Source organism: Hyperolius riggenbachi, chromosome 3 (genome assembly GCF_040937935.1).
Source record: "Hyperolius riggenbachi isolate aHypRig1 chromosome 3, aHypRig1.pri, whole genome shotgun sequence".
NCBI lineage: Eukaryota > Metazoa > Chordata > Amphibia > Anura > Hyperoliidae > Hyperolius > Hyperolius riggenbachi.
This window is the reverse complement of record NC_090648.1, coordinates 36,816,386-36,836,680: the sequence shown is the minus strand read 5'-3', so window position 1 is coordinate 36,836,680 and position 20,295 is coordinate 36,816,386. Positions and strand designations below refer to the sequence as shown.

The window sequence follows — 20,295 nt, the reverse complement described above, 5'->3', positions numbered from 1 at the left end:
CCCGTCCAGATGTAGGACACGGCTGGACCGGTTAAAAGTTAGGGGAGTGGTCGCATTGCTGGACGCATAGGGAAACGTCCGCAATGTTTCCATGGGAACGAGGGGTATGGGAGGATTAGGGGGGAGGTGTTAATACAGGAGGGGGAGTGCCCACCGATCCATGCTGGGACCTGATTGGTCATGTGATTACAGCACTGGACGTGGGGCATGACATAGAGAGCGGGCGGCTGCGCAGTAGATGGGCAGCGGCATTGAGCCGCAGACACGCCCTCCCTGCGTTTCACGAATATTTACTGGTCCTTCATACGCATGCACAGTAGCCCCTGATGAGTCACATGTCGTGACGAAACCAGTAGGGCGTGGCTTGAGTGCAGTGGGGAGGACGCTAGGACGCCAGGAACGATAGACGGCGGGAGACGAGACGTGCCGTGGCCCTGGATCGGGTGATTGGTGCTATCTTGTGATATGCTTTTAACAGTTTTTATGATGTACGCGCAATACTTTTATGTGGTTTATTAAATGAATGATTTTACACATTGGTGCCCTCTATGCTGGTTCTGAGGTTATCAGTAAGGACAGAGACACATAACAGGATACCGGTGATAAACTATCATACACAGAGGAACGCCATCTGTGGGTGCGTTTACCAGGCATCTACCTGACCACATGACGGTGAGCAGGGAAGAGATAGGCAACTGAGGGGAGCATCTGGTTATAGCTGGTGGAGGTGGTCCCCTGCCCCTTACCCTCACAAGTGTAGTATACCTGTATATGTGTCGTGCACCACGGGGTGTTGAGATTGTATAAACAGTCTTCACTATCATTTGGTGTTTTGTCTTTATATTTGAGGTGTATCCATAATCAGGAGAAGACTACAGGAGTAGGAGGAACCTGTTGTATGGACTGAGCGCAGCTACTTTTGAACTTTATCTGCAAACAGGACTGGTAACTGTATATAGCGCGCACCACCCATTAGTGACCTTTTAGATCCATAGCGCTGTGATACTGTGTGTATTTACATTTGAGTGTTGGGCAGGTAGTGAGTGGTAGAACCTCTTGACAACCACAATAACTAGAGTACCGTAAACATTTCTCCAAAATTAAATCTTTCTAAGCATACCACACATGAATGATTGTCTTTTTTTCTTGGGTAAAGATGGTGTGGAATTGATTTTAAATCCATCTTACTTTTCTTCAAAGGGTTAACTGTAAACTGTTTATCAAATTAATTTATTTTCATTTCAGATTAGTCCCCTCTCAAGTGTCTCTCTTCTCAGTAATCGACCAGTGTTTCCGTCTTTCTTCAGGACTGTTGCCAGTGACAAGTTTCAGTCCAGAGGTTTGGCTAAACTTATTTTTCAATTTGGTTGGACTTGGGTAGGTCTGCTGGCAACAAATAATGATTATGGACAGCTTGGAATTCAGCCAATCAAAAAAGATATTATCAAAGCTGGAGGGTGTGTCGCCTTCACTGAAACCATTCGTCTGGATCAGCCGGACCGTAATGCTCCTCATATAGTGAAGGTCATCAAAGAGTCAACGGTGACAGTGATGATTGCCTTTGCTCGCGAAGTTGATATGGTTCCCATCATGGATGAGATGTTGAAACAGAATGTCAATGGTAAACTCTTTATTGGCAATGCTGGCTGGTCCAGGAGCAACTTGTTCTTAATGGAGAAGTACGTTCAAGTTTTTTCTGGGATTGTTGGTTTAGGACTTACCCACCACATAGTTCCAGGATTTAATGATTTTCTTGTCAGGACTGAAAATGTCTCCCATGTAGAACAGAAGTGGAGGAATTTGTTTTGGGAAAATATTTTTAACTGCAGGTTTTCAGTTGACGTAAGCAATTCAAGTTCACTGGATGTTCTTGTTAAAACGTGTACCGGGGCTGAAAATATTAGCAGTGTAATAAACAGCGATGCCTACATCAAAAGCTTTAAATACAATGATAACATTTATGATGCAGTCCATGTTGTAGCGAGATCTTTAGAACTTATGAGAAAATGTGAAAAAAGTGGACAGTTTTATTCTTCAGAGAACTGTACAAGCATTAGGAATTTTAAGCCGTGGCAGGTAATTAACTTGTGTTTGTCTAAAGGATAGCATGCTCACTGCTTTTTACATTTTCTATACCCTTTGACCCTAAATTACTAAGATTTTTGAGCAGAGTGGAGCTTGAGAGACAGAGGTGTATGGGGCCCCAGGGAGTCTGGGGCATGGCCAAAGGGGCCCTATTATAAAGCAAAGTTAGGCACATGACGGCACTTATCAGACACTTGACCAGAGCTTTAAGTTCTGAGGGGATGCTTGCTGGTATAATATAGATTCTGAATGCCTAAAGCACACCGACATTTTCCTGTTGTCTCTCACACAGACCTCGTGGCCCCCTTCCCTCCCTCCCTTCCTTGTTGTGAGTGTATGTTGTCATCATTATTCACTTCAGTCACCTCCCCTCACCACGCACTGTGCTGAGACTGTTGGCAGATGTATATAAACTCTGCACTTGTTATTCATGTTAACATTTGCACATGTGATTTCACTATGTGTGTAGATAGGACAGGGAGAGATAACAGGGAGTGATGGATACTGGTAGTGTGTGATGTATGCCTATGTTTGGAGTATGTATGTGTTTTTGCATTTTGTGTGCTCTATACGGTATGTACAGATGGCTGTGCTGTTTTTGCATCTGAGGACTCGTGCACACTTTTAATGCACATGTGAAAGTAGGCATTTTGTGACTCTCCCTGTGCCTTTGTTTTCTTGGAAATGAACTAATTTTCAGTTGCAAGCACGAGAGATGCGTATTTAATCTGTAAATTGCACCCTTACTGGCGTGTGCTGGGAGTGGAGATGCTTTTCAGCAACACATAAATGTTACGGATGAAAGATGAAAAATGTGAAAATCAGGTAGAAAAGATGTGTGTGTTCAGGCCTTTAACCACTTCGGTACCAGCAGCCTTTGCCCCCTTAAGGCCCAGAGGCTGCTGGTACACTAAAACGGCGCATACCGACGAATTGCCGCAATAATCCGTTGCTCCCGCCAGTCACGCCGCTCTGTCCCCACCGCAGGCTGCTCTCTCTGCCGTCTCTATGACGGCAGAGCGCTGTGCGCCAGTCAGGACCCGCTTTCATTGGCTCCTGACCCTGTCACTCAATGTAAGCCAACGGGATTGGCTTACAGTAATGACAGGGCCAGGAGCCAATAAAAACGGCTCCTGCCCGGCTCACAGTGCTCTGCCGTCATAGAGACGGCAGGGCAGCACATTGCGGCAGGGGCAGAGCGGCGAGAGCAGCGGGAACGGGCGGGGGCACGCTCACCGTAGACGTAGACGTAGAGTTTACGTCCGGTCAGAACCACAGCGCCACCTGCCCGACGTAGATTTGCACTGTGTCGGTCCCTAAAAAGTTAAAAAGCTGTTGTTTTGCAAATTGTGATTTGGCACGAGGGGGGGCAGTAGGTGTTCCCAGGATGGAGCTCAGAAATTTCTGAAGGCAGCCCTGGATCCAGCAATCCTAGACTGGATTCCTTTCGTGAGTCCTCTGTTACACTCTGTCTGCACTTTACCTTCTCTAAATAGTTTTGAGTTATAATATTGCTGTTTGCACCATTGCACTTTATAGCTGATTAATTACTACCATGGGGTAGATTCACAAAGTTTACTTATTTTTCACTTTCACTGTAAGGAGTGCTAATTCATGAGATGAACTAATAAGAAGAGATAAACAAATAAGCAGAGATAATTCATGAGATAAACAAATAGGGAGAGATAAACTATGAGATAAACACATAAGCAAAGATAATGCATGACATAAACAAAAAAACTGATAATGAGAGTTAAATCACAAGTTGAGTCAAATAAAGAGTTATACATCATTAGTTAAGTAAGATATGGGGAGATAAATCATGAGTTAAGTCATTTAAGGAGAAATACATTATGAGTTAATCTGTAAGATGAGATAATTTAACAGAAAAGCTTTGTGAATCAGCTCAAGGGTTCGATCTACCTCATATTATTTCATCTGGTGCTTGGCTGGTGCTGCTATACAGTAGACTCTTGTTATAGTGAACTCTGATACAGTAAACAACACTAGCCTGCACCCTCACATATCCCTGTTGATCTAGAGCAGTGGTCCTCAAACTAAGGCCCACGGGCCTAATGCGGCCCCCTGAGGCTTTTTTATTAGCCCCCCCTCACACACAAAATGTATTACTCATAGATGCGGTCTGCTGCATCTTTAAATATACTGTGGTGGAGTGCATACTATCTGCACATGCTGTGTTGATGGCATAATATCTGTACTTACTGAGTTGGGGGCAGGAGTGCTCATCAGGAAGGACTCTCGAATTCAAATGTACCCAAATAATCGGGTAGATTTTCATGGTTGCCAAAGTCGAAGTCGAAGCCCGATGCTGTTGCCAAATTCGAAGGTTCCCGAATAGTAGCTCTCGAATTCGGCCGGATGATGCGGTGATCATGAGTTCGGCTTCGGTATCCAGGGGATGACGTCATTGGGCCAATCAGAAGTTCTCAAGCTGAGGCCCTAGCAACCAATCAGAGGAGGGGAGCCTGGCCCGCCCATCCTCTATATAGGGCGGCGGCCATGCTGCGGAGCACGTCCTTGCTAGTGACTCTGAGAGCATCTCCAGTGCTGCTGGTTGTCATTGCAAGTGCTTTTTCATTGCTAAACCCAGCGTTTTGCTTCCTAAACACCTCCTGAACACATTTAATGTACTCATTTGTAGATAGCTAGTAATTTGATTGATTTTAGTCAGCTAGTGTAGACTGTATACTGTGCTAGGCTAGTTTTAGTCTGTGTGCAGGCTAAACCTGCTAGCCTAGGTAACCTTAGCCTACTATTATCTTAGGTAGGTTAGGGATTATAGTTAGTTGTGTACTAGTACTAGTTTAGTTAATTTGTACTGCTGTAGTCTGTTAGCTTCAGTACTATGTTTGTTACTGACTGTGTACAGGCCAGCAAGCATCTGTTGTGATCTATGACTGTCATCTGTCCGACCCTATTGATTGCGTCCGTGTGTGACCGACTTTAATTGTCACTCACTGTCTGCCACATGACTTGGTTATTGTGTACGACACTAGGGATTATAGTTAGTTGCGTACTACTACTACAACTACTACTAATACTACTAGTTTTCTTAATTTCTACTGTTAGTCTGTGAGTTTATTAGCTTCTGTATTGTGTAATAGTTACTTCACAGGCCAGCATCTGATGTGATCTGTGACTGTCATCTGCCCGACCCTATTGATTGCGTCCGTGTGTGACCGACTTTGATTGTCACTGTCTGTCACAGGAGTTAGTTAACGACTACTGTAGACTACACTACTGTTAGTAGTACTACTACTACTATTTAAAAAAAAAATCAGAGGTGTCTGGGTTGAATACTGTGCTGTCCCAGTTGTGTATTGGGCACAATGTGGGCTGCACGACTGCTGTCCGGAACCTCCTGCTGTTGGTGTTTGTTTACAGCCGTGGTACTAACGCAAGGTACCATGGTCTGTTACATGCCTGCTGCCACACGTCACTCCTCCTCCTCCTGTTGCTGCTGCTGCTGTATTTAACCTCCTGCTGTCTGTGTTCCCACCGCCAGGGTCCACAGAATACATTGCCCGCTGCCAAATGTCACTCCTCCTCCTCCTGCTGTATTTATCCTCCTGCAGTCTGTGTTCCCACTGCCAGGGTCCACAGAATTATGTGGTGCTGCCATGCGCCACTAGCTATTACGCCACTACAATAGCTATATACTGTTGTAAAAAAAAATCAGAGGTGTCTGAGTTGAAAACTGTGCTGTCCCAGTTGTGCATTGGGCACAATGTGGGCTTCACGACTGCTGTCCGGAACCTCCTGCTGTTGGTGTTTATTTACAGCCGTGCTACCAACGCTAGGTACCATGGCCCGTTACATTGCCTGCTGCCACACGTCACTCCTCCTCCTCCTGCTGCTGCTGGCTGCTGCTGTATTTAACCTCCTGCTGTCTGTGTTTCCACCGCCAGGGTCCACAGAATTATGCGCTGCTGCCATGTGCCACTAGCTATTACGCCACAAATTTAGCTATGCTGGTGTTGAAGAAACATTTTTACAACAGTAGAGTTCTGTAAGGGAAAAAACATTAAGTTGGGTACAAGAGGAAGAATATGAGCACAAAACAAAAAAAGATGGTGGTGGTGAAGAAGAAGAAGAATAACCAGGTGAAGAAGAATAACCAGGAGGAGAAGAAGAAGAAGAAGAAGAAGAAGAACCAGGTGAAGAAGAAGAAGAATAACCAGTAGGAGAAGAAGAAGAAGAAGAACCAGGAGGAGAAGAAGAAGAAGAAGAATAACCAGGTTAAGAAGAATAACTAGGGGGAGAAGAAGAAGAAGAAGAAGAATAACCAGGAGGAAAAGAAGAAGAAGAAGAAGAAGAAGAAGAAGAAGAAGAAGAAGAAGAAGAACCAGGTGAAGAAGAAGAAGAATAACCAGGAGGAGAAGAAGAAGAAGAACCAGGAGGAGGAGAAGAAGAAGAAGAATAACCAGGAGGAGAAGAAGAAGAAGAAGAAGAAGAATAACCCGGAGGAGAAGAAGAAGAAGAACCAGGAGGAAAAGAAGAAGAATAACCAGGTGAAGAAGAAGAAGAATAACCAGGAGGAGAAGAAGAAGAAGAATAACGAGGAGGAGGAGGAGGAGGAGAAGAAGAAGACCCTAGCCCAATGTGTAAATGCAGAGTATAGCACAGCAGAAGCTGTGCACTCACCTTCCCGCCAGAGTCCAGTGCTGTGCCAGTGTGACCATCCTGTCTGTCCCCTGCTCCCTGGTGTTGGCACCTCACTCTACTTATGTCGCATGCAATCATGCTACATGCAATAGGAGATGCTGGGAACTAGGTTGAGTGGGGAGCGGACTTGCAGAAGCACCAGGGGAGAAGTGAAAGCATAGCTTCTGCTGTGCTATACTCTGCATTTACACACTAAGCTGGGGGAGTCCAGGAAGGGGGTGTGCAACAAAATGTGACAGGATAGGCGGGTTGCAGGGGCGTAACAATAGGGGCTGCAAGGAATGCAGCTGCGAATGGCTAGGGCCCTTTTGGGGGCAGGAGCGGGCACAGCACATTAGAGGCAAACATTGGCCTCCCACAGAGGCAGGTAGGAGGGCCCACTCTCCCCCTTCCTCACCTTAGTCTCCCCCTTCAGTGCTTGCCCCCCCCCCCCCCCCCAGCATTGATAGCAGCATAAGGCATGGAACAGGGAATGTGGACATACCTCTTTTGCGTTCCAAGCGTTCCAATGTTTGCCCCTCATGCACTGTGCCCCTGGGACTGGGGCATCTAGCTGGATACCTATACTGGCTATACTGTGGGCACCTATACCTAGCTATAGCATGGGCACCTATTTCTAGCTACACTGAGGGCACCTATACCTGGCTATACTGTGGGTACCTATCCCTGGCTATACTGTGGGTACCTATCCCTAGCTATACTGAGGGTACATATATCTGGCTATACTGTGGGCACCTATACCTAACTATATGGAGGGCACATATATCTGGCTATACTGTCAGTACCTATAACCAAGATATAGTAATGATACCTATTCCTAGCTATACTGAGGGCACCTATACCTGGCTATACTGGGGATACCTATACTTGGCTATACTGTGGGCACCTATACCTAGCTATACTGAGGGCACCTATACCTGGCTATACTGGGAGCATCCATACCTAGCTATATTGGGTGCACTTATACCTGGCAATACTGGGGGTGCCTATACCTGGGATTGGGGGTAGGGGGACCTACCCCCAAAGTTGCACAATGCAGCAAAGCTGCAGAATGGCTAGTAAGGTCTAACGACCCACATTTTAGATGTAATTGTATATCAGTTCAAGCCAAATAAAAGTGTATTATGATATATATAGCGTAACCAGAAGAGTTATAAAAAATGTTTTTATATTACAGCTATTGCATTATATAAAGAACGTGAGACTAACGCTGAGCAATGGGTGTGAAATTAACTTTGATGAAAATGGAGACATTCCGGCCATGCATGATATTGTCAACTGGCAGAAGAGCTCAGATGGCTCCATGAACTATGTTGATATCGGGACATACGACAGCTCAACATTACCAGATCCAACCTTCACCATCAACTCCAGTTTGTTGAGATGGCACACGGCTGACTCACAGGTGGATTTCAGCTGTTAAAAATGGCAAAGTGTAGATGTTCATTATTTACATTTGTTTTTCTACTTTTTTTTAATTACTCAGCTCATTTACACTTTGTATTAAATTAAATGCTGCCCTCACTTCAACTTAAAAGATACCTTAGTCCTAATTAAATTCTAAAAAATTAGGGCCTGTGTGTGTGTGTGGATAGATGTGTATAGGCTTACTGCACCTCCTGTGGCCTATTGCTGCTGTAGTCCAGATCCTGGTTGGTGCGGTCGGTGCCCTTTGACCCGACATACTGCACTGCGCATGTGCATTTGTCCTCTTGGGAGGCTTGTGACCACAACAAATACGTCATCAGGCAGGCATGCACTCATACAGTAACTGGGTTACCGGCGAGCGTGGTCATAAGCCGTCCAAGAGGACATAATGTGCATGCCCAGTATGTTGGGGTCAAAGGGCACCAACCACTCCAACCAGGAACTGGACAACAGCAGCTATAGCGGGCAAACGGAGGCAGACCCCGGGCCACAGGAGGTGTGGTAAGCCCATGTGCATCTTCCCCCCCCCCCCACACACACACACAGGGTGTCATTTTTAGAATTTAATTGGAACTTAGATATCCTTTAAGTTGTAAGGCTAGATCACACTGCATTATTTGCATTTGCATTGCAGAATGATTCTGCAAGTCAGCTCACTGCCCATGCAATTCTATGGGCCTGAACAATTGGGAGAGGGAACAGAGAGCACGATACAGTGTAGTAAGCCTAGAAAAATGAATATGAAAGAGAGTGATATTCACAAAAGTGTGTTACCTCAGACACATCCACTGTATAGGAAGTTGAGGAGAACAAACCCAATCTCATTGGAGTTTAAAGTGTAACTGTTGGGCATACATTCAAAAATCAATTATTTACTTTTATCTGGTAAACAAGTAATAAAGATGCTAACCAGGCAATCCAAAACTTAAAAAATCATGCTAATTTTTCTTCTCCATAAAACATAATTCCCCAGTTTCCCTGGCTATTATTTGGTACATCTGCCCCACAAAGGAAGTTGCAGGGCATGCTGGGTTTTATTTTTTCTTCTTTAGGTTCCCCTCAGACTTAACTAGTGCAGCCTGATTGGCTGAAGCCTCTTTCCCTCCTATTTTCCCCTCCTGTTCTATTCCTCTCTGATTGGCCAATATTTCTCAATGCACTTTTTTTCTGAGATAGTATGGCTGACAGCTCCATTGCTCCACTTTAAAAATGTACTCTCTGTGGAAAAAGGGGTAACACCCTTCCACCAAGGGTAGAAAATTCAATACAAAAATGTTAAACCGAGACGCCAGCATAATAAAATACACTAATATCTAAAATCTGGTTAAAAATGGAGATAGTGGTTGACTTCACTCCAGGTATATGGCATATAGTTACTGTATGTTTCAGACTACAGTATAAGATGTTCCGAGCTAAGACACACCTAGGCTTAGAGGGGTAAAAATCACACTAATATTATACATACAGGAAGGCAGACCGGGCAACAGTCCCTTTAAGTTTCTTTATTGCGACATCTTGCCATTAAACATTGCAGTGATACATTCAGATAAACCACAATATGGATGGATCAAACCTGCATCGATGAGAGTGTTCGGGGAGTGCGGGATTTGGGTGACCAGGGATAGGTGGACGGCACAACTTGAGCAAAGCTGACAGATCTGCCATCAGATGGTTTAGACAGCATCGCGACCTGGTGGTAAAGCAGGCGGACAGAGGGGGGAATGTGGTAATCATGTCTACTGAATTTTATGTTGGGGAAGCCCATAGGCAATTAAACAACTCGGAATATTACATCAAATTGAGTAGTAACCCGACAGCTAGGTACCAGTCCACTCTGCGTACCTTGCTTAGACAAGGAGTGGAAAAAGGGTACATGTCACAGAGGTTGGCAGTTGATCTACTCCCCTTGTCCCCCCGCTATCCTGTGTGGTACCACCTTCCTAAGCTACACAAGTCCGCAACAACTCCCCCAGGAAGACCCATTGTCTCGGGGTGCGGCTCGCTAACGGAACGGTTGTCCCGGTTTTTGGACCACCTGTTACGTCCCCTGCTCTCTGGGGTACCGGCCTACCTGGCTGACACACTCGACACGATCAATCTTGTCGAGAGTGTAACATGGAGACCAGGGTACAGACTGGCCACAATTGATGTGGAGAATCTTTACAGCAGAATACCCCATGAATTAAGGCAGTCCGCAGATTCTTGGACAGAACAAATAAGGATGAAGGCTATAAGGACTTCCTGTGCGAATGTCTAAGATTTGTCTTGACGCACAACGCGTTCCTTTTTGATGGAAGGTGGTACCCCCAGACCTCCGGGACGGCCATGGGGACCTCTGTGGCATGTACCTATGCAGGGTTGTTCCTAGCAGTGGTGCTCAGCAGAGCTCGAATATTCGAGTAGCTCGAATATTCGAGCTCTTTTTCAGCTATTCGAGCTCGGTATTCGAGCTCCGAATAGCTGGAGCTATTTGAATGGGCTATTCGAGTGAACTCGAATAGCCCATTCACTATTCGAGATATTAGAGCTAACATCGCTATTCGAGCTCGAATACCGAGCTCGAATAGCTTCATAGCCCAGATTGATGTAATTAGAGCCAATCAGAGGGCTCCCAGGCCCTCTGACGGCAGCCAATCACAGAGGGGGACCCTGGCCAGCCCCTACCCTATAAATAGCGGCCGCCATGTTAGGTGTTTCCGTCCTTGCCTGACTTTGTACAGAGAGAGATCTGCTCCTTTGTGCGTTGGCTTAGCAAGAGCTTTATTGTGGTCAATCACCTAACGTTTTTGCTCACATACACCTCCTATATACACCTATATTGTTGTTAGTTAGATAGACATTGTATTTTAGTTAGTAGCTTTTGTGTTACATAGAGAGAGACTCAGACAGCTGCTGCAGGCTTACAGCTTTAGGCCTCAGGGCCTGCCTGTGTGGGCAGCTGTTCTCTCCTGTCCTCTGTTAGTTTATTTCTCATCTATACCAGTATTTCTGCTGTCCTTTAGTACTGAGTGATTGTATTTTGTATTGTAGTTATATACTGTAACTGTACTAGGACACTCACTGCCACTGTTTGTTCATAGCTCCTGCGTGTGCGTGCACTCACTGTCTGTAGTGTACACACACTCTATTTCCTTGTGATTACTACTGATTATTGTAACTGCTAGTTGTACTTCCTGACTGTTACTACTTACTTACTGTACTAGACACTCACTCAGTCACTGTTCATAGGCTAGCTCCTGCGCGTGTTTGCGCATGCGTGCACTCACTGTCTGTAGTGTACACACACTCTATTTCCTTGTGATTACTACTGATTAGTGTATTTTCTAGTTAGTGTACTAGGGGACACACTCACTGTTCACTGTTCACACTTACTGATTACCGATTTTTGTATTTTGTATTTGTACTGTAATAATCACTTAGCGATCTAATCACTTAGTGATTAGTGTCACCTCACCCAACAACCCACTCCATTAAAGTACCCCACTTTTCACCCGCAGTTTTAAAAAACTTTTGTGTTTATGCCCAAAACATCTAAGATGTCTGGAAGTGGCAGCCAGCGCGGTTTGGGCAAGGGGAAGGGCAGCAAGGGAATCAGGAGGAGAGGGAGCAGCATTGTGGCAAGCCGCGGCCGCGCCACCATGCACAGTTCCGCAGCAGCAGCAGCAGCAGCGTCAGTGGCTAACATTCCTCCTATAGCCACTGGCCGTGGACGCCTTGGGCGCCGCCCAGCAGGAGCATCTGCAACTCGCGCTGCAGAGACACAGCAGCAGCAGCGTGTAGCACCTGCTCCTATTTTCCTCCAGCCGGGTCGGAAACGTCCCATTGAGGAAAAGGATGCAGACACTGTGGTGCAACTGATGACGGAGGATGAGCAGCCCGCCATCAGCTCTGCATCCGAGGCCTCCACCCTCACCACCACCACCACCACCCCTGTTCGCAGCAGCCGCCCAGCAGGGCCTGGGGAGGAGGCCAGTTCACCGTCAGTCGCCGACCTGTCACTCAGCACTCTTTTGACCCCAGGCATGATGCGTCAATTGTCTGCTGTTGTTGGCGATTTGGTGGAGGAGATGCTGATGGGCACTTTGGGGGATGAGGGACTGGACAGCAAGACTGTGGCGACAGTCAAGCAGCCCATCCATGCATCAGGAGAGGAGTTTGGGGGGTCATCATCCCAGCAGGACATGTTTCAGGAGGGGGAGGATGATGATGACACGGTGACAGACAGAGACTGGGTGCCACCAGCTCCAGGGGATGTCGTCATCAGCAGCTCTGAGGAGGAGGATGCATTTGTGGGCCTTGCAAGGAGGCGCATCATTGCAAGCATTGGCAGCAGTAGGCAGGTCCCACAGCCTGCTGGTGTCTCAGGCTCAGCAGCAGCAGCAACAGCATCTGCCAGTACCACCACCAGCCGCACCCAAGCCCCCCCCCCCAACCACCACAGGGAGACAGGCAGCAGCGGTTCCATGCCGTAGGGGGTTGTTTTTGTCACCAATCTGGCGCTTTTTCACCATGCCCACTGTGGACAGCAAGTACGCCACTTGCAACCACTGTCAGCGGAAGTTGAGCAGAGGTGCAGACCCCTTAAAGTTCAGCACCAGCTCGCTCATCAACCACCTTGCTGCGAAGCATTTCCACCAGCATGAGGAGTTCCAGAGGCTGAAGGCATCTGGTGCTGGCAGTGGCACCACACCCATCACTGCACAGCCTTCAGCAGCAGCAGCAGCAGCAACAGCAGCCACCCGCCCTCCTGCTCCTCCAGCAGCACCAGCAGGAGTGCGGAAACGCACTGCTCCTCCCCCCTCTGCAACTCCTGCCGCCGACACTGAGGCCTGTTCTGGCAGCCAGTCCTCAGTGGCCTCCTCTGCTGTGTCTGCTGATTCCCGTGCCAGCAAAAGGCCACGCCAGAGCCTTTTGAGCGAGTCCTTCCAGGGGGTGGTTAGGGCTCTGCCTCCCAGCAGCCGTCGCGTGCGGCAGCTGAACAAGTTGCTGGCACGGGCCATGTGCTCCCAACTCCTGCCGTACACGCTCGTGCAGGAGGGGAGCGACATGCGTGCGCTGCTTGCTTGTGCAGCCCCAGACTGGCAGCTCCCCAGCAGACACTTCTTCGCCCGCAAGGCCATTCCTGCACTGCACCGCTTTGTGATGGCCAATGTGGAGCGAGGGCTGGAGCACGCAGTTGGTGAAAGGGTCCACGTCACCATGGACTCCTGGAGCAGCCGCTTCGGGACAGGCCGCTACCTGTCCTTCACTGTCCACTGGGTCAGCTTGGTGGAAGGGGGTGAGGATGGGAGAGCAGCAGCGGGCACAGCAGCAGCAGCAACACAGTGGGTGGTGCCACCCCGCAGGGTCAGGGGAATTGCAGCAGGTTCCTCCGATCCTCTGCCATCCTCCGGCACACCTGGCCAAACCCCCCGCCTCAGCAGCAGCGTGAAGGCCCGCCACTGCCAAGCGCTGCTGCACTTGGTCAGCCTTGGGAAGACCAAGCTGACGGCAACCCATGTGTTGGCCAAACTCCAGGAGCAGGAGAGGATTTGGCTGACCCCCAGAGGCCTCAGAGTCGGAGAGGTGGTGGCCGACAATGGGGCCAATCTGGTTGCCGCAATAGACAGGGGAAACCTGACCCACATCCCCTGTCTTGCCCACGTGCTGAACCTGGTGGTGCAGAAGTTCTTGCGCACCTACCAGGGGATGGGCGAACTGCTGGAAACGGCAAGGAATGTTGTGCGTCACTTCCGCCGCTCGGCTGCAGCCTGTGCGAGCCTGGAAGACATGCAAAAGGAGCTGGAGCTGCCACGCCATCGGCTGATCCTTGACGTTCCGACTCGCTGGAACTCCACCCTGGCGATGTTGGAGCGGCTGGTTGAACAGAAGCACGCTGTCAACCAGTACCTTGCCCTGGCCACTGTTTCCGCCGCTCAGAGAAGGGACAAGACCAGCAACATCCCGTCCATCGTCCCCGATGATGACTGGAGGCACATGCAGCAGGTGTGCTTAGTGCTGGCTCCCTTTCTGCAGGCCACTAACATGGTGAGCAGGGACCATGCTATGGTCTGCGAGTGGGTGCCCCTGGTTTGTCTGCTGAACAGGGCCCTCGATGCTTTGCTGGAACAGGGAGCGGCAGCCGTGGAGGTCCCTGACCTTGCTGCTGATGAGGGGGATCAGCACAGTGCAGCTGAGTTGGTGCGGGGGTGGAGAGAGGATGAGGCTGAGGAGGGAGAGCAGGAGGATGAGGACAGCACTGCCGCCGATGTGCCAGCACACGTGGCCCGCCTCTTCCCAATGGCAGCGCACATGCTGACGTGCCTGCGCAAGGACCCCAGGGTGATCCAGATGAAGCAGAGGGAGGACATCTGGATCAGCATGATGTTGGACCCACGCCTCAAGGGGAAGTTGAGCCAGTTCCTGCCGCCTGCAGGAGGAGACCCAGCGCAACAAATAAGGAGCTTGCAGCAGGCCCTTGTTGAGCGCTTGGAGGAAGCCTTCCCCCAGCCTTCCACCCCCACTGTCCAGCCAGCACAGAGGCAGCAGCAGGTGCCTGCATCCAGCAGCAAGCGCCCCACAGACCTGCTGTCTCTCAGCAACGAGCTCTACAGGACTGTAGAGGCTCCGGCAGCAGTGACTAGAGAGGAGGTGCATGCAGCAGCATCCTCCTCCGGTCACAGCCAGCGCCTGACCCGAATGGTGGCTGACTACATGGGGTCCTACAGCGGGCTTGACAGCGATGCCCCTGTTGATCCCATGGAGTATTGGGTCAAGCGCCTGGAGATCTGGAGCGAGCTGGCGCAGTACGCCCTGGAAGTGCTGTCCTGTCCCCCTTCCAGCGTGCTGTCCGAGCGCTGCTTCAGTGCAGCTGGTGGCGTGGTCACCGAGAAACGCTCACGTCTGTCTCACAAGTCTGTGGACAGACTGACGTTTCTCAAGATGAACCAGGCGTGGGTGGAAGGCGAGTTCCTGGCCCCTGTTGTCGGCGAGAGGGGGACATGAACTTAAGAACCATCGTTAATGTGCCTTACCACCCTTTACCACCTCCTGGCTCTTGCTCACTAAGCCAGCCTGGTTCACTTTGACTATTACGTCGCCTGCAGCCACACATTTTACACCTACAGTGGGCTGCTGTGTACTGCCCTTCTGCTGTCTGTCTGTGTTTCCCACTGTCAGGGTACACAGATTTACCTTCTGCTGCCACTCTGCCACCAGCTATTGCGTCAAAAAATAGCTATATCTGTGTAATTGGTTGTAAAACCAAAACTACAAAACCATTAAAAAAAAAAAAGGTTTAATTTTTCTGAGGTGCCCGGGTTGAAAACTGTGTTGTCCCAGTTGTGTATTGGACACAATGTGTGCTGCACGACCGCTGTCTGGGACCTCCTGTTGTGTTTATTTACGCCCTGGTATCACCGCTAGGTACCAGGGCTATTATGTCATGCTGCCTGCCTGCTGCCACACTCACAATACTCCTCCCTTCCTCCTGCTGCTGCTGCTGTCTGTCTGTGTTTCCCACTGCCAGGGTACACAGAATTACCTTCTGCTGCCACTCTGCTACCAGCTATTACGTCAAACAATAGCTGCTCACATAATTACTCCTCCATTCCTCCTGCTGCTGCTGCTGTCTGTCTGTGTTTCCCACTGTCAGGGTACACAGATTTACCTTCTGCTGCCACTCTGCCACTAGCTATTACGTCAAAAAATAGCTATATCTGTGTAATTGGTTGTAAAACCAAAACTACAAAACCATTAAAAAAAAAAAAGGTTTAATTTTTCTGAGGTGCCCGGGTTGAAAACTGTGTTGTCCCAGTTGTGTATTGGACACAATGTGGGCTGCACGACCGCTGTCTGGGACCTCCTGTTGTGTTTATTTACGCCCTGGTATCACCGCTAGGTACCAGGGCTATTATGTCACGCTGCCTGCCTGCTGCCACACTCACAATACTCCTCGCTTCCTCCTGCTGCTGCTGCTGTCTGTCTGTGTTTCCCACTGCCAGGGTACACAGAATTACCTTCTGCTGCCACTCTGCTACCAGCTATTACGTCAAACAATAGCTGCTCACATAATTACTCCTCCATTCCTCCTGCTGCTGCTGCTGTCTGTCTGTGTTTCCCACTGTCAGGGTACACAGATTTACCTTCTGCTGCCACTCTGCCACCAGCTATTACGTCAAAAAATAGCTATATCTGTGTAATTGGTTGTAAAACCAAAACTACAAAACCAATAAAAAAAAAAAAGGTTTAATTTTTCTGAGGTGCCCGGGTTGAAAACTGTGTTGTCCCAGTTGTGTATTGGACACAATGTGGGCTGCACGACCGCTGTCTGGGACCTCCTGTTGTGTTTATTTACGCCCTGGTATCACCGCTAGGTACCAGGGCTATTATGTCACGCTGCCTGCCTGCTGCCACACTCACACTACTCCTCCATTCCTCCTGCTGCTGCTGCTGTCTGCCTCTGTTTTCCACTGCCAGGGTACACAGAATTACCTTCTGCTGCCACTCTGCCACCAGCTATTACGTCAAACAATAGCTATATATCTGTGTAATTTGTTTTACAAACAAAACCAAAAAACCATTAAAAAAAAGGTTTAATTTTTCTGAGGTGCCCGAGTTGAAAACTGTGTTGTCCCAGTTGTGTATTGGACACGATGTGGGCTGCACGACCGCTGTCTGGGACCTCCTGCCTGCTGTGTTTATTTACAGCCCTGGTATCACCGCTAGGTACCAGGGCTATTATGTCACGCTGCCTGCCTCATTGACTGCCTGCTGCCACACACTCATCCTCCTCCTCCTGCTGCTGAATTTACCTCCTGCTGTCTGTGTGTTTCCACTGCCAGGGAGCACATACAATGGCGCTTCCAACATGCGTGCGCCACCAGCTATTTGTTACGCTCAAAAATAGCTGCATTTCTTTAAAAAAACAAAAAAATTATATATACTTTTTATTAATACTGTGTGATATTATTTTTAGAGGTGTCCGGGTTGAAAACTGTGTTGTCCCAGTTGTGTATTGGACATGATGTGGGCTTCACGACCGCTGTCTGGAACCTCATGCTGTGTATTTACGGCCTGGTACCACCGCTAGGTACCACACAGCCTATTATGTCTCGCTGCCTGCCTCATTGACTGCCTGCTGCCACACAATCATCCTCCTCCTCCTGCTGCTGCTGCTGAATTTACCTCCTGCTGTCTGTGTGTTTCCACTGCCAGGTAGCACATACAATGGCGCTTCCAACATGCGTGCGCCACCAGCTATTTATTACGCTCAAAAATAGCTGCATTTCTTTAAAAAAAAATATAAAAGAGAAATAAGTGAAGAAGAAGACGATATAGAAAAAGAAGAAGAAGAAGAAGAAGAAGGAGAAGGAGAAGGAGAAGGAGAAGGAGAAGGAGAAGGAGAAGAAGAAGAAGAAGAAGAAGAAGAAGAAGAAGAAGAAGAAGAAGAAGAAGAAGAAGAAGAAGAAGAAGAAGAAGAAGAAGAAGAAGAAGAAGAAGAAGAAGATGAAGAAGAAGATGAAGAAGAAGATGATGATGAAGAAGAAGATGATGATGAATAAGATGAAGAAGAAGAAGACAATATAGAAGAAGAAGAAGAAGATATAGAAGAAGATATAGAAGAAGAAGATATAGAAGAAGAAGATATAGAAGAAGAAGAAGATATAGAAGAAGAAGATATAGAAGAAGAAGAAGAAGATATAGAAGAAGAAGATATAGAAGAAGAAGAAGAAGATATAGAAGATAAAAAAGAAGAAGAAGAAGAAGAAGAAGAAGAAGAAGAAGAAGAAGTATATACAGTACTGAACAAAATTCTGGACACAACTTCTCTTTCCACCTTTTTTTTTTAAAGGAACATCCCCACATAATCACTTGCTGTTGTTACTTGGAAAAAAAGATGTTTCTTGCATCATTCACCCTCAAAACAAGTGTTGGAAGCTATTTAAGGCCAATTCGAATAGTCAGCTCGAATAATGAGCTCGAATACCGACTCGAATAGTGAGCTCGAAGTCCGAGGTCGAATCGAATAGTAAAAAATATTCGACTCGAATATTCGACTGAATTCGAATAATTTACTATTCGAATTCGACCAAACTCGAATAATAAAAAGGGGTATTCGAGCACCACTAGTTCCTAGGAGCCTGGGAGGAGGACTATGTAAAGCGCCCAAGGAATCTGTTTAGACATAACATTGAAACATGGGCCCGCTATGTGGATGATGTGCTGGTCGTGTGGCGGGGAGGGACGGATGAATTTGAGGCTTTCATGGACCTTCTCAATGACAACCAAGTAAACATGCGCTTTACCTCTGAGATAAGCAATAAATCCATCAGCTTTCTGGACCTGAAGATCAGGCCTGATGGAGCTAGGTTGGTCTGTGAGGGGTTCAGGAAGGCCACAGCTGTTAATTCACTGCTCCATAGGAGCAGCTTTCATCCGGAGCATGTTAAAACCTCCCTACCGTACGGCCATTACTTACGCCTCAGGCGGAACAATTCCAACCTGGATACCTTTGAGGAGCAGGCACAGGAATTGACAGCACGCCTGCAAGCTAGGAAGTATGACAAGCTTTCCCTCCAGGAGGCACAAGACAGAGCCAGAAAAAGAGATCGCACCTCCCTCCTTACTAGACCCCCTAAAAATAAGGGAAAGAACCCCTTCACCTTTACATTTGATTATACCCCCATATCACGGAAATTAACCCAAACTATAAAAAGAAATTGGGCCATAATAACCAGAGACCCTACCCTGCAGAAAGTGTTCCCAGATCCACCCAGAGTAGCCTTCAGGAGAGCCCCAACCTTAGGGGACACCCTGACCAGAAGTGAGTTTCGCTCACCTCTGCCTCAGAATTGGTTAACTATCAGACGTCCTAAAGGCAACCACAGATGTGGCAACTGCAAATATTGTCGGAATATGTGGGAGGGCACAAATTACCGCCTGGGTGGGATCCAATGGGAGGTAAGAGCATTTATTACATGCCAAACAGGTTTTGTCACCTATGCCATATTTTGCCCATGTCAATTCTTCTACGTGGGTAAAACCACTCGCCCCCTAAAAGAGAGGGTGGGGGAGCATTTTAAATCCATAAAGTCTGGGAAAGGTTGTCCCCGACTAATTGAACATGTCAGAGAGGCCAATGGGGGCAGAGCAGGATGCCTGAAGTTCGCCGGCCTTCTACATGTAGTCCCGTCCCGAAGAGGGGGGGGCCGAGACCAGGAATTGACCAGACGGGAGTCGAGGGTGATCCTACGCACAGAAGCAATGGGACCACTAGGTCTAAATGACAGACTGGAGCTGTCCTGTTTCCTTGACCCATAATTCCTGACATCCCCCCTCCCGGAGACATATATATATTCTCTGACTGATCAAGGCTCAGAATGATACCTGAAAGCTTTGGTCACCTTTCTCGGTTTTTGGGGGACTAGTGACTTACTTGCACTGATTTGCACTGATGTACCTATGGTTTTTCGTTCTTCTATTCTCAACTTAGGTGGATGGACTTGACTGGCGGGTACCCCTCCATCAGGCTGCTCATGAGTGTAATATGCACCCCTTGTCCGACAATAGTCAGCCACTAAAGTTGGGTGGCGGATGGGGGAGGAGAGGGATTTTGAAATAATTAGCCTTGTACACCCACGGGGTGCCATTGAGTTGGACCAATGGTCTGAAAGGCAATGGGTAGCGACTGATGTTTTTTTTCCCCAGCTGTAAAGGCTGGAAATGCACACTGCTCCCAACTTTTCCCTTTCCACCCCCTTCCTCTCCCTCGACCATTTGGGACACATCTGTGGGAGGGTGTCCCCTATGTGGTTAATGCCACCCGACCTGATAGGCATGCCAGGTTTTGGGGTACCACCGGTCGGTCCCTCTCCCCTTTAAAGCCCTTCCTGTGGTGCCTCCCCACTTTTTATGAGTGGGGTAACTTTCTCCTTGGGCTCCCACCTCTGGACTTGCCTCTTGGTTCCTCTTCTTCAGGTGACATCCTCTATCCTATTTCCATCTCCTTGTTTACATCACAACTCGCCTCTCTCCTTCACTTTTTCAACTGGTGTTACAATGTCCACAATTGGACCACAGCATTAGTCTGCAGACAGCACCAAGTTGACAAATATC

General features: G+C 48.1%; 1 protein-coding gene across 1 annotated transcript in view; it reads left to right on the top strand.

The window, feature by feature from the left end:
- Positions 1–20,295, top strand: part of LOC137562035 (extracellular calcium-sensing receptor-like) — a 47,082-nt gene that overhangs the window by 13,907 nt on the left and 12,880 nt on the right. Inside the window, exons 3-4 of the mRNA XM_068273377.1 lie at positions 1,246–2,076; positions 7,949–8,176. Of these exons, the coding sequence (XP_068129478.1) occupies positions 1,246–2,076; positions 7,949–8,176 (1,059 nt within the window). The remainder of the gene's footprint in view (positions 1–1,245; positions 2,077–7,948; positions 8,177–20,295) is intronic.